General features: G+C 41.9%; 1 protein-coding gene across 1 annotated transcript in view; it reads left to right on the top strand.

Moving 5' to 3' along the window:
• Nucleotides 1-14,191, top strand: part of LOC311098921 (voltage-dependent R-type calcium channel subunit alpha-1E-like) — a gene marked incomplete at its 3' end in the record, with an annotated part of 60,858 nt that overhangs the window by 25,428 nt on the left and 21,239 nt on the right. Inside the window, exons 7-20 of the mRNA XM_084139468.1 lie at nt 910-1,100; nt 2,674-2,777; nt 2,895-3,010; nt 3,853-3,906; nt 4,699-4,770; nt 5,013-5,216; nt 5,529-5,641; nt 6,075-6,187; nt 6,432-6,563; nt 6,954-7,023; nt 7,510-7,627; nt 9,447-9,514; nt 11,474-11,541; nt 13,365-14,159. Of these exons, the coding sequence (XP_083995594.1) occupies nt 910-1,100; nt 2,674-2,777; nt 2,895-3,010; nt 3,853-3,906; nt 4,699-4,770; nt 5,013-5,216; nt 5,529-5,641; nt 6,075-6,187; nt 6,432-6,563; nt 6,954-7,023; nt 7,510-7,627; nt 9,447-9,514; nt 11,474-11,541; nt 13,365-14,159 (2,218 nt within the window). The remainder of the gene's footprint in view (nt 1-909; nt 1,101-2,673; nt 2,778-2,894; nt 3,011-3,852; nt 3,907-4,698; nt 4,771-5,012; nt 5,217-5,528; nt 5,642-6,074; nt 6,188-6,431; nt 6,564-6,953; nt 7,024-7,509; nt 7,628-9,446; nt 9,515-11,473; nt 11,542-13,364; nt 14,160-14,191) is intronic.

The following is a 14,191-nucleotide window of genomic DNA, read 5'->3' on the forward strand; positions in this document are numbered from 1 at the left end:
CCCATTGATAACGTGGTCAATCCTCAAGAGGCGGGTGGACAAACAAATACCCACAAATTCTGAAAAACTCCAAGCATTGATTATGCAAGAATGGGCTGCCATCAGTCAGGATGTGGCCCAGAAGTTAATTGACAGCATGCCAGGGCGGATTGCAGAGGTCTTGAAAAAGAAGGGTCAACACTGCAAATATTGACTCTTTGCATAAACTTAATGTAATTGTCAATAAAAGCCTTTGACACTTATGGAATGCTTGTAATTATACTTCAGTATACTATAGTAACATCTGAAAAAAATATTTCATAACACTGAAGCAGCGAACTTTGTGAAGACCAATACTTGTGTCATTCTCAAAACTTTTGACCACAACTGTACATGATTCCATATGTGTTATTTCATAGTTTTGATGTCTTCACTATTATTCTACAATGTAGAAAATAGTAGAAAATAAAGAAAAACCCTTGAATGAGTAGGTGTGTCCAAACCTTTGACTGGTACTGTATATGTAGATACTATATTACCTCAATTACCTCAAGTACCTCGTACCCCTGCACATTGACTCAGTACCGGTACTTCTTGTATATAGCCTTGGTATTGTTATTTGATTGTGTTACTATTTCCTTGTATTTTTTGTGCAAATATTTTTCTTACTTTTTAACACTGCGTTGTTGGGAATGGGCTCGTAAGTAAGCATTTCACGGTAAAGTCTACACCTGTGTATTCGGCGCATGTGACCAATACAATTTGATTTGAAACAACGAAAAAGCTGTGATTGGAAATTCAGCGCCATGGACAGTGGTGGTCAGACTCCCTATTCTGTTAGGTGGAATACTGCGACACTGTGTTGTTAGTTTAGTGAAGAAAGGGGCGTGCTACTTACACTTTAACCACCTCTGCATTGTCCTGTGTTAGAAAATGAGACGATGGATATGACCGAGGTGGAGTTTGCGTGCGGAGTGAGGAAGTGTCCGGAGAAGTACGACTGTGTTGGGTCATGGATCGGCCCCAATGACGGCATCACCCAGTTTGACAACATCCTGTTCGCTGTGCTCACTGTCTTCCAGTGCATCACCATGGAGGGATGGACAGCTGTACTCTACAATGTGAGTGCCGTACACTCCAACTACTTTAAGGCTACTTTTTTCGTGCAGACACATTGAGGGCAGTGGCGATTTTAGCATGTAAATCTTGGTGGGGAAAAAACATATTAAAAAATGAAATGCATGCCAGCAAAGCCACTACACAACACAACACAACACAACACTAAACAATTCATTCATTGCACTATAACGGTGACATACGGTGCCCACAAACTGTTAGGGCCTACATAAAGCTGTCCCAACAGCGGTCCCAACACCTTACCACTGCTACACCTGGCTATCAGCGGAGCCTTGTCTGGCAGCGAAAAAATGTACTGCCTTTAAAAAAAAACATAGCTGATATGGCTGACTTGCTTAAACAAATGTGGTTTCTACTGGCAATTGAGATGTAAAGTACAAACTATGGCATAAGGGGACGACGAGCGGATAAGAGGCAATCTGTAATTTCGATTAAGACATTAATGAGCGAGCTAGGACGGACGTAGTCAATAACTATTTGTTCAGCACTTTTGAAATGTACAGCGACAGAATTCAGAACATGGGCCGTTCTTACAGTATTCTCCCTGTACACCAAGTCAGAACCATAGGATAAATAAAGGGGACATATAAACAGACAATGAAAGCTCTTACAATATTCGATGATTACATTTCTCTAAAACAGGCTATAGGCTACATGTGCACCACCAAGTCAGAACAGTAGGCTAAGTTATGAGGGTAAAAGGGACCAAATTATTAGGGTGAGGTATATGGGCTACTAACAGCTTACTACACAACATACACTTAGTATTACTTTCTTAGCTACAGTATACATATCTCCCTGGCATATTGCATAATTTATGCAGCAGCATACAATACATTTTTGGACTCACCTTGTTGTGCTGTGCTCACTTGAACAGGACGGTGGCACGGCGGTCCTTAGTGGGCAAATTATGTCATCAAACTTTGTCATCAAAGTCTGTCGTTCTCTGGATTTATGGTGCTTTCAAGACAACTGAGGACTCTGAAAAAAACAAGGTCGAATCATGAAGTCAGTGATCTTCAGGTCGGAGCTCTAGAAAGAGGCCAGAGTTCCCAACTTGCAATTCTGAGTTGGATGACCGTTCAAAACGTATTTTCCCTGTCAGAGCTCGTTCCCAGTTCCGAGTTTCCAGCTGTTTTAAGCACGGCAGAAGTCATGCTGGATTGCCAGCATGGCCAATGTTGAATGTTTATCCTTTTAAGCTTGGAAAAGAGACTAGTTGGACTATCAAATTATTATATATTTTTTTACATTGTTTGCTAACTGTGACAAATATTAATGCCAAAATAACACGCAAAACAGCCCCCCCCCAAAAAAAAAAAATGAAAACAACTGAATGACGAGTCGCCACTGATTGAGGGTCAAATCCTGTAATTCAACGTTTCACATACAGTGAATTATTTATCGATGTCAATGGGAGCTTTGCATGAATGTTGGGTATCTCTAAGGTTCGTGGATTCGTGGAGGATTCCTGAATGCATAGGCGGTTTGATAGGTGCCTCTCTATCTTGTATCTGTTCTTGTACTTGTATTTACATACACGTCTATGTGTGTTAGACCAACGATGCCTTGGGCTTTATGTGGAATTGGATCTACTTTATTCCTCTCATCATCATCGGCTCATTCTTCGTACTCAACCTGGTGTTGGGAGTCCTCTCTGGGTGAGTAAATAAAAGTGTGTGTGTGTGCGCGTGTGTGCGGATGTACAAGTTTGTGTGTGATTTTATGAGGGTTTTGGAAGGGGTATCAATGGATTGGCCCATGTCCTGCATGTATAGGGAGTTTGCCAAAGAGAGGGAGCGGGTGGAGAACAGGAGAGCCTTCATGAAGCTGAGACGCCAACAGCAGGTGGAGAGAGAACTCAACGGATACAGAGCCTGGATAGACCGAGCAGGTACTGTACTGTCACCTTAGAACCGCCACTAACCGAGAGATAACTAAGTAAGATGGAAACATTTATATATTATAAGATCCAAGTGGTGATTTGGATGCTATGGTTTGGTTGAAGTAGATAATGTTAATTTTGCCAGCTGCTGTGTTGCTTTTGAAATGGCTCTGCCCTGATGGAGATACCTGGTGAATATGTGGATGTAGGGTGACTTTGTGAAGCTGCAGTGCTATAATGGCAATCTACAGTATCTTTCTCCCACGCAAGTTGAGGTTGAGAGGAAGGTGAGACTGACTCACTGACTCAAGTGTGTATGTGTGAATGCGAGTCTGTGCGCATCCATGTGTGTGTGCGCGTCCGTGTTTGTGTGCATGTGCTCATCCATGTGTGTGTGCACATCTGTGTGTGTGTGTGTGTGTGTGTGTGTGTGTGTGTGTGTGCACATCTGTGTTTGTGTGTGCCCGTCCTTGTGTGTGTTTGAAATGTATGCGTTAGTCATAGAAATCAATAAGTGTTCCATCTCTGGAGGGGGTTATCAGGGCCCTGAAAGAGAAACGTTGGCTGCCATGCGAGCGCTAGATGAGCTCTTACCTGATGTTGAGTTTCTCCCCCTCTCTGAGCATCAACACTATGCAACACTATACATTCAGCCCCAATACTAACCTTGGTAATGCTAAAACAATCATTTCAATATTACATTTCAACAGGTTAGCCCTATGATTTGCTCACAATCTTCCGAGAGTGCTAAGAGAGAGAGAGACCTATTTCTGTTTCAGGAGCACTTTATGATTGACCTTGAATTCACTTAGTGTGGATGACCTTGAAATATGTTCATCCCAATGTTACAGAGGAGGTGATGCTGGCTGAGGAGAACAAGAAGTCAGGGAGATCTGCTTTAGATGGTAAGAACCAGAAGACATTGAGAGGAGTCACCACCGAAATGTCCTATCAATGTCCTTCCACATTCACTACCCTTACTACAGTAATCCTTACAGTCCATTACAATACAGTACAATGTTTTTGATGATACATTAACCACTTCACCTTTTCACGACCTGCCTCTCTCCATCCACTACACGACAACTCCAGGTGTAAACAAAGGCAACATTTTGTTTCTCTTTGACCTCCGTTAGCAGAGAGCTGCTGTAGACAATTGAAAATGGCAGTGAAAAGGTCAAACCTCTTTCAGAGGAAAATATACTGTAAAACCCCTCAAGAAGTTCATTTGCTTTGTTTACTGTGTGGACATTGTGATTGTCTTGGTAACAGCAAAGTGAAAAAGGCTTGGCGTGCGCCTGTAGTGATATACCATCTGTCAACAAGGTCTTGTTTTTAGCCTGTTTTTGTTTCTCACTCCTTTTCAGAAGACGAATATGATTCATATGACACTTTCATTTACACCTTATCTAATATCTACCTTTCAAAATATATTTGTCTCTGCCTCCTTCCTCTCATGTTCAGAGGATTTCAGTCAGTTTGCCCTGAAAGCTAGTATGTCAGCGTGAATATGTGCCATTTCCAACCATTTCCATATCATTATCTTTATTTATAACTAGTTTGTCATTGACCATCCACGAAAGGGCTGGCTAGTGAAATGTGTTGTGTCATAAAGCATCTGTTGTTTCATGACAGACTGTCTATGCTATTAGAGACATTCTCTGTTTGTTCTAATTTTCTGTTGTGTGTGTATTCAGTGCTGAAGCGTGCCACCAGTAAAAATGCAAAGCGTAGAGGAGGTCCTGGGGATGCAGAGATCTCCACTATAGGTGAGTGAGGAACACACAACCGAGACCCTCATATTAAGGCTTCTTGTTGTCTTTCTCTCCACTTCTGATCTCTTTCCCCATATCTGTTTGACCTCTATTTGACCTCTTTAATATTTTCTACACCTTTTCTCTCTCCTCTCCAACCCTGACCTTTTTCTCTCTCCATATCCTTTCTCTCCCTCCCTCTCTTTCTTTCTATTTTCTCAAACTATCCTCCTCTCCTCTCATTCCTCCTCCCACAGGAGCACCTCGTATGCGGATCCGTACAGTGCGGCGTGGCCCGGTGGCGTACATGCGTCGTAAGGAGCGTATGCTGCGGATCTCCCTGCGGCGCATGGTGAAGACAGACACCTTCTACTGGACTGTCCTCAGCCTGGTGTTTCTCAACACCATCTGTGTGGCCATCGTCCACCATAACCAGCCAGACTGGCTCTCCACCTTCCTGTGTACGGTTGATCGATCAATTTATTGAATCAATAACATTGTATTTATATAGCCAATTTTACAACAATAATTCACATTCAGAAAAAAACTCCTGGACCTAAGCATAGGCTATGAATTGTATTTACAGTAGAACTTACAGTAGAACATGTTTAATGCATTCTGAACAACTTTCAATATCTCTCCAGACTATTAAGATGTGGTTCTTCCATAGTACAGAGTTTATAACATAGCCTGAAAAAAAGCTTGGTTTGAACAGAGAAAAACTCTGAACATCTGCCCAGCCTTTAATTCATAATGATTTATTATTTCTTCAGACTATGCAGAATTTGTTTTCCTGGGGCTCTTCTTGGCAGAGATGTTCTTAAAGATGTACGGCCTGGGTTTCCGCCTCTATTTCCACTCCTCATTCAACTGCTTTGACTGCGGAGTGAGTTCATTCATCCTTTACATTTAATCCCTGATAGTTTATGGTGAACCTTGATTACCACAGCTAAGTGGAATCAAGACTTACAAGTGTGGCAACAAAATATTTGCTTATTGTTATACAGGTGGATCAAGAGGCATTACATTTCTAACAATATGGACAATTAAGTGCTATTGTTATTTTACATTTTAGTCATTTAGCAGACACTCTTATCCAGAGCGACTTACAGTTAGTGCATACATTTTCATACTGGCCCCCCGTGGGTAACGAACCCACAACCCTGGCGTTGTAAGCGCCATGCTCTACCAACTGAGCTACAGGGGACTATGTGATACTGTCCTATATTGCAGACTAATGTGTGTTCTTAGTGATAAAGGTTTGTCTAAACTTAACTTCTCTTACAGTTTTTGAATGTTGCTTGGTGTCTCTTGTGCAGGTGATAGTTGGCAGCATCTTTGAGGTGGTGTGGGGCTTCTTCCGGCCTGGCATGTCCTTTGGCATCAGCGTCCTGAGGGCACTGAGACTCCTGAGGATTTTTAAGATCACCAAGTGAGTGGGACATCAACCAGAATGAGGGTTAGGGTCAGCATTATTGTTACTGTTGTAAGTACAATGTATTACTATTACCACTCTAGGGTTAAGGTTAGGGTTAATGTTAGGGTTAGGGTCAGTATTGGTGTTACTGCTGTAAGTACAATGTATTACAACTCTAAAAGGCAGTCAAAATGGCAAAAGGAAGATATTGAGGTCTGTCTATTTTGTGTGCCAACCTACTCTCCTTTTTCTTGACCAGGTACTGGGCATCACTGAGGAACCTGGTGGTGTCTCTCATGAGTTCCATGAAGTCCATCATCAGTCTGCTCTTCCTCCTCTTCCTCTTCATCGTCGTCTTCGCCCTGCTGGGCATGCAGCTCTTTGGGGGCAGGTGAGCAGAACCATAGGGTTTGGGTTCAGTTATTAGATACAGTGTCACTGATCTCAGGATAGTTATTCAGTAGTTCTCCAAAATCAGGATATTAAGAATGTCTTGTATAGACAGGTCTCAGGTTCCATGAATGTATTTTCAGTTGATCTGTTCATTGACTATTGATGTGGATTGGCCATGATCATATCACCGGATATTATTCCAAATATAAATTCAGTAGCAGCCTGAAGCTGTTCCATGTTTTGTTGTGCTGCATCGGAAATGGGATGATAGTTCTGAAATGACACTTCTGGCTGAAAATAGCAACTTCCACCTCCTCCTCTTCTTACCTCTTCTTCCTCCTCTTCTTCCCCGGTCATATCTGCCTATCCATTCTTTCTCTCCCTCTAGGTTCATCTTTGAAGATTACACTCCTACCAACTTTGACACATTTCCAGCTGCCATCATGACAGTTTTCCAGGTTTGGCTCCTTCACTCTAGACCCTCCCTCTCACTCTGACTTCCCCATGATGACACAGAACCCAGGGATATCTCCCACATCCCCCCAGGGCCAAGATTAAACAACTCTGCTCACCGCCCCTTCCATTTACTAGCAACCCACACATACACACACATATACACATAAATGTCAGAGCAGTGAAATATGGAAGAATGTTTGATCAAAACCGTAAACTGGGTTTTTACGAGATAAATCAATTAATAGTAGGCCTGACATTTTTAACTCTGCAGGGAGAAAGAACACTGTTACCGATATGATTAAATTATGGCCCAAAAATAACCAAACTATACCGTTGGCTAACACTTCAGACAAGGTTCCTGCCATTTTGAGTCTTCTTATGTATTGGTGTGTGGTATTTGTGTGTCAGCATTCTGTATGATATACTTTGCGTTTTTGTATTATTTTCAATTGGGCTGCTCATTATTGATCTTGTAATTGTGACTCTAGATCCTGACCGGTGAGGACTGGAATGAGGTGATGTACAATGGGATACGCTCCCAAGGAGGAGTGCAGTACGGCATGTGGTCCTCCATATACTTCATAGTGCTCACCCTGTTTGGGAACTGTATCCTTCTTCAACTTCCTACTAACCACAATCTACTGATTATTCTCACATTGTAGATAGGTTTACATGTACAGTGGGGTAAAAAAGTATTTAGTCAGCCACCAATTGTGCAAGTTCTCCCACTTAAAAAGATGAGAGAGGCCTGTAATTTTCATCATAGGTACACGTCAACTATGACAGACAAAATGAGGAAAAAAAATCCAGAAAATCACATTGTAGGATTTTTAATGAATTTATTTGCAAATTATGGTGGAAAATAAGTATTTGGTCAATAACAAAAGTTTCTCAATACTTTGTTATATACCCTTTGTTGGCAATGACACAGGTCAAACGTTTTCTGTAAGTCTTCACAAGGTTTTCACACACTGTTGCTGGTATTTTGGCCCATTCCTCCATGCAGATCTCCTCTAGAGCAGTGATGTTTTGGGGCTGTCACTGGGCAACACGGACTTTCAACTCCCTCCAAAGATTTTCTATGGGGTTGAGATCTGGAGACTGGCTAGGCCACTCCAGGACTTTGAAATGCTTCTTACGAAGCCACTCCTTCGTTGCCCGGGCGGTGTGTTTGGGATCATTGTCATGCTGAAAGACCCAGCCACGTTTCATCTTCAATGCCCTTGCTGATGGAAGGAGATTTTCACTCAAAATCTCACGATACATGGCCCCATTCATTCTTTCCTTTACACGGATCAGTCGTCCTGGTCCCTTTGCAGAAAAACAGCCCCAAAGCATGATGTTTCCACCCCCATGCTTCACAGTAGGTATGGTGTTCTTTGGATGCAACTCAGCATTCTTTGTCCTCCAAACACGACGAGTTGAGTTTTTACCAAAAAGTTATATTTTGGTTTCATCTGACCATATGACATTCTCCCAATCCTCTTCTGGATCATCCAAATGCACTCTAGCAAACTTCAGACGGGCCTGGACATGTACTGGCTTAAGCAGGGGGACACGTCTGGCACTGCAGGATTTGAGTCCCTGGCGGCGTAGTGTGTTACTGATGGTAGGCTTTGTTACTTTGGTCCCAGCTCTCTGCAGGTCATTCACTAGGTCCACCCGTGTGGTTCTGGGATTTTTGCTCACCGTTCTTGTGATCATTTTGACCCCACGGGGTGAGATCTTGCGTGGAGCCCCAGATCGAGGGAGATTATCAGTTGTCTTGTATGTCTTCCATTTCCTAATAATTGCTCCCACAGTTGATTTCTTCAAACCAAGCTGCTTACCTATTGCAGATTCAGTCTTCCCAGCCTGGTGCAGGTCTACAATTTTGTTTCTGGCGTCCTTTGACAGCTCTTTGGTCTTGGCCATAGTGGAGTTTGGAGTGTGACTGTTTGAGGTTGTGGACAGGTGTCTTTTATACTGATAACAAGTTCAAACAGGTGCCATTAATACAGGTAACGAGTGGAGGACAGAGGAGCCTCTTAAAGAAGAAGTTACAGGTCTGTGAGAGCCAGAAATCTTGCTTGTTTGTAGTTGACCAAATACTTATTTTCCACCATAATTTGCAAATAAATTCATTAAAAATCCTACAATGTGATTTTCTGGGAAAAAAAATCTCAATTTGTCTGTCATAGTTGACGTGTACATATGATGAAAATTACAGGCCTCTCTCATCTTTTTAAGTGGGAGAACTTGCACAATTGGTGGCTGACTAAATACTTTTTTTCCCCACTGTATATCTTTCTCCTTCTGTGAAAGTTGTAGCATAGTCCTAAAGTAGGGGTCATGGGTTCTGATGTTGTGTGGAACTGTTCGAAAGAAGTTCATGTATTTCAGTTTCATCCACCCCTGTAAGCATTCTTGACCATACTGTGATCAGATACACTGCTCAACGTCTTCTTGGCCATCGCAGTGGATAACCTTGCCAACGCACAGGAACTCACCAAGGTGTGTAGTACTATTTTAAGAGTTTCTACGGAATGGGTTATCTTGAAATTTAAATAAGGATTTTCAAAGAAATGTGTAAGGGTCTTGACCTATGGGCATAGCCAATGTTCCCTCTAATATGCGTATGTGCTCAGGCCGCACTGCAGAGCAGAAGAAATATCAGCCCGTGCAGAGAAGTACAAGATTTTCTAGAGTTTTCCCCGTTAGTTAATTAACACTATCAACATTTACCTTTACTGTGGGAATTGTGATCGAATCAACGCAATATTAGCCACTTTCAATGCAACCTACCGAAACAAAACAAACTATGCAAGACTTAGTATGCAAAACTAACTATGCAAGAGATTTTGTTGTAGGCAGAACGCATCAGAGTAGGATTCTGTTGCATTGACACGCATGACTCAGTCCATACTCTACACAGACCAGTGCTCCATAACCAATCAGAGCTGCAGTAGGCCTATATGCAAATTGACCATTGCCATATATGGATCTGTGGCATTCACTTTGAACTGGACTGTGTTTACAGCATGAGCGGTCGTGAGTAGATGCGCTCAGTGGTGTAAAGTACTTAAGTAAAAATACTTGAAAGTACTACTTAAGTCGTTTTTTTTTGGGTATCTGTACTTTACTTTACTATTTATATTTTGGACAACTTTTACTTCACTACATTCCTGAAGAAAATTATGTACTTTTTACTCCGTACATTTTCCCTGACACCCAAAAGTACTTGTTACATTTTGAATGCTTAGTAGGACAGGAAAATGGTCCAATTCACACACTCAAGAGAACATCCTTGGTCATCCCTACTGCCTCTAATCTGGCGGACTCACTAAACAAAAATGCTTCATTTGTAAATGATGTCTGAGTGTTGGAGTGTGCCCCTAGCTATCCGTAAAAAACAACAACATTGTGCTGTCTGGTTTACTAAATATAAGAAATGTTAAATGATTTATACTTTTACTTTTGATACTAAGTATATTTTAGCAGTTATATTTACTTTTGATATTTAAGTATATTTAAAACCAAATACTTTTAGACTTTTACTCAAGACTTTTACTTGAGTGATTTTCTATTAAGGTATCTTTACTTTTACTCAAGTATGACAGTTGGGTACTTTTTCGACCACTGGATGCGCTTGTTTTGAGATCAAAGCGAGAGCTGCATGTAGCCACATGTGCACATTTGTTCATATCCTTTGCTAGTTAGTGAGTTATTAGCCCAGTTATAGATCATTTGTAGTCAGCAATGGGTGAGTGATTGCTTCCTACAAGAGCACAAAACGTTTACATTTCTAGACATCTTTGAAAAGTGAGTAAGGTAAAGAGCTTTTTTTGTCTTAAAGGGGCAGTGTTGTATTTTGAGACAGGCTTGAATAAGCTAAGTAGCCAATACGCAGAGGGTAGCATAATTTGTCTGATTCTCTGTAATAATGGTATGGGAATAATAATGCATTTTATTTTGTAAAGTGTTTTTTTGCATCAAATGACACAACAACATTTTCAGTCACCTCCTTGTCTTAAGGACAAGTGGAAAAAAACAGGTTAATGTTAAGCCCTGCATGGTTTTTTTCAAAAGTCTCATGGAATTTAGGCCTACATTGAACACCACGCATTGGCTGCTACTGTAGGCTGAATGATAGAACAGCCATTTCCATGGTAAAATGTTATGGGATCCATTTTTTCCATTGTTTTTGATGGTAGGCCACTCCGGTAGGCCTACATTATGATCAAATAGCCACAGCAGCCTACTTGACCACTGTCTGAAACTAACTTAAAGCGGGTACAGCCTCAGTGTTGACAGTAAACGCTCGCTGGAAGTTGCACAGAATTTACATAACGTTCAAGTTTGCGCTCAGCAGACCTGAAATTTGCTCAGTGTCCCAAAAATTGTTAGCTGCCCTATATCCAAAACTATTTGTGGGACTTACATTACTTTTTGTGTTTATTTTACCTTTGTTAGGACGAAGAAGAGGAAGAGGAGTTTTTCAATGCAAGATACGCCAGAGGCACAGATGGTCCGATGTCTGAGTAAGTGTTCTGTTTATACTTTTATTACAATGGTAGTTGGTCAGGCACATACTTTGGCCTAGTCTTGGTGAAGATTAGGAGGAGATTAGAAACTGAGAGGTGATCATGATGCGGTCTCAATATCTATCGATTACACAGCCATAACACCCACAGGAAAATACTGATCTACTATTCTCTTTGAAAATCTGGTGTAGGCGTAGGCAGAATGTTTATTTTCTTTGCATACAGCTGCATGATGAATCTTTAGGGTTAGTGAGGCATGTTCTGTGGGCTGTGTGTGGAAAATGAATGTGTACCTGCCTGTTACATAGCATGTGTAATGGAAAATGCATTAGGGAAATTAGGGATGAGGCATACGTCCTAGTTAAGACAAGCATCTTCGCTTTGAGTCGGATGTTGTTCTTGGGACTTGCTAATGAAAATGCTAAAATGCTAATGTAGGATAATGCATGATTTTAGTTAGAATATACGTTTTTTGTTTATTTGAGCATGTCAGTCAACTGGTAAATTAAGAAAGATCAGGCCAGTCAGACAAGCATGTTTTTATTTATTTAGGATTTGTTTATTTGTGCATATCAGTTAACAGATAAATTAAACCAAATGACAGGGCAATTATAGAGTATAAGCATAGTATAATGCTTAGTGTATAAGTACCACCAACCATTCTGCTCCCTCTGTAACAGGTACAGGTAGGGGGGAAAAGGATGCATGGATTGTACTGTCCTCTGATCTTCTCCAGGCACGTTACACTGACTGTGTCATTTGTCTGTTACAACATATTTGAGTGTCAGTCCTATGTGTTTCAGAGCTATCAAGATGCCGCTGCTTTTGATACGTATACTGTACTATGGTGTAATGCTATGTTATGCTGCTTCCATCATGTTGTCTTGTTACTCTATGCCTGTAATGTGGCACTAACCAAAATAAATACTACAAAATATAAGTAAAGATTACTGTGCTGCCCCTGTAGGATCAAGTTGAAACAATTTGTAATAACACTTGGATATCCACTGTTATTTGATAGGATTTATAAACATCCACTTTCACTACTTAGAAATAATACTTTTTCTAAGTGAACAGGATCCATTTATGGATCCATTTATCAAGCTGTCAAAGCCAAATCCCCATGCCAAATATACTAAATATAATAATAATAATAATAAAAAGAAAATAAGATATAACCAAATATACTAGACTGGCATTACTGGCATGACCCTTGACCTGGTTTTGGACTGTGTCACAAGGATTGTTCTATTCTGTCTGTTCCAAAAACACTAATGTCTTGTTTTCAACCAATCACTCATTGAATACATGGATTACAAAAGAGTCTGAATACCGTAAGTAAAGTTGTCTGTCTGTCTGTACCCCTGTCACACCTAATTCAGTTTCCTTTATCTTAGTAGAAGAAGTTGATTTCTATATATCTATATATATTTCCCTATTTTAATCCTGCACTTTTCCTTTTTGTTTTTGTGGCTTTTTGATTTTCTGTGCTTTCTTCCCAGGTATTTTCATCATTTGAATTTCAATCGAATTTCTGGATGTTTGTTTTATTTAGATGATAATTCAAAAATTGAATTGAATTCATCTTAAGCCATAAAACATACAATATCTCTGATTAAAAATGTTAATGGCAAATTGCTCTGTCATGCAATTTTCCTACATCATTATTGACATATTTACATACATAGATACTATGTTATATAATATGTTATATGTCTAGACTCTATTTAGTGTGAGGTGTAACCTATCATTAGGAAGTGTACATGTGACATGTGCGTGACGCTGCCCTCTAGTGATAGGCTTTGTGTTGTGCTCTGTAGGAGGAGGAGGCGGCCCTACCTCCGCAGGAAGCAGGCCATCCACAGGGGCCGTATGGCCTTACCCGAGGAGGAGGAGGAGAGCGCTGCTGGGGGCGGAGCCGACCAACCCCCCAACGGCACCAACGCCTTCTCCAACCGCCGTGATCGACGGAGGAGGGGGGGGGGGGGAGGAAGAGGAGGAAGGTCTGTGTGGGAGCAGAGGGCCAACCAGCTACGCAAGCGGCGCCAGATGGAGAGCCAGGAGGTCCTGTTCGGAGGCAGCCCCACCGAGGACACCACTGACACCCCTACAACCGCCTACCGCGCCCCCACCCTCTCCCCAGACGCCAGCCCCGGTCACCTGCCCGAGTCGCCCATGTCCGGGATCATGCCCATGCCTGAACCCCCGATGTCCATCGCCATCCCGCTACCGGAACCCCCAGACTCGGAGCCTATGCCTCTGTTTACATTAGCTGAGGAGAGAGCGGTGAACCATCGCTCCGGTGGGGAAAGGAGGCACAGGGTGGCCCGGAAATCCAGGCCTGGCCCTGGGGGGGCGGAGGAGGGAGGGGCGGCACGGCATAGGAGGCACCGTCACCGTGAGGCCCGGGCTGAGACCAAGAGCAGAGAGTCCCCACATGAGGAGGTTAGCGAATCAGGCAGCCGCGAGAGGAAGATACTGGAAGAGAGGGAGGAGAAGGAGAAAGAGGAGAAGGAGGACAAAGGAGAGTTTGCTGAGGTGGAGGGAGGAATGTCAGGCAAGAATGAAGGAGGAGCCATTATTATCAACTTAGAGAGTGAAGAAGAGCATCTGAGGTAAGACGGTGGTGCTAGGTTCCATTATTTTA

The sequence above is a fragment of the Coregonus lavaretus genome (assembly GCF_964263955.1).
Source record: "Coregonus lavaretus genome assembly, chromosome: 23".
NCBI lineage: Eukaryota > Metazoa > Chordata > Actinopteri > Salmoniformes > Salmonidae > Coregonus > Coregonus lavaretus.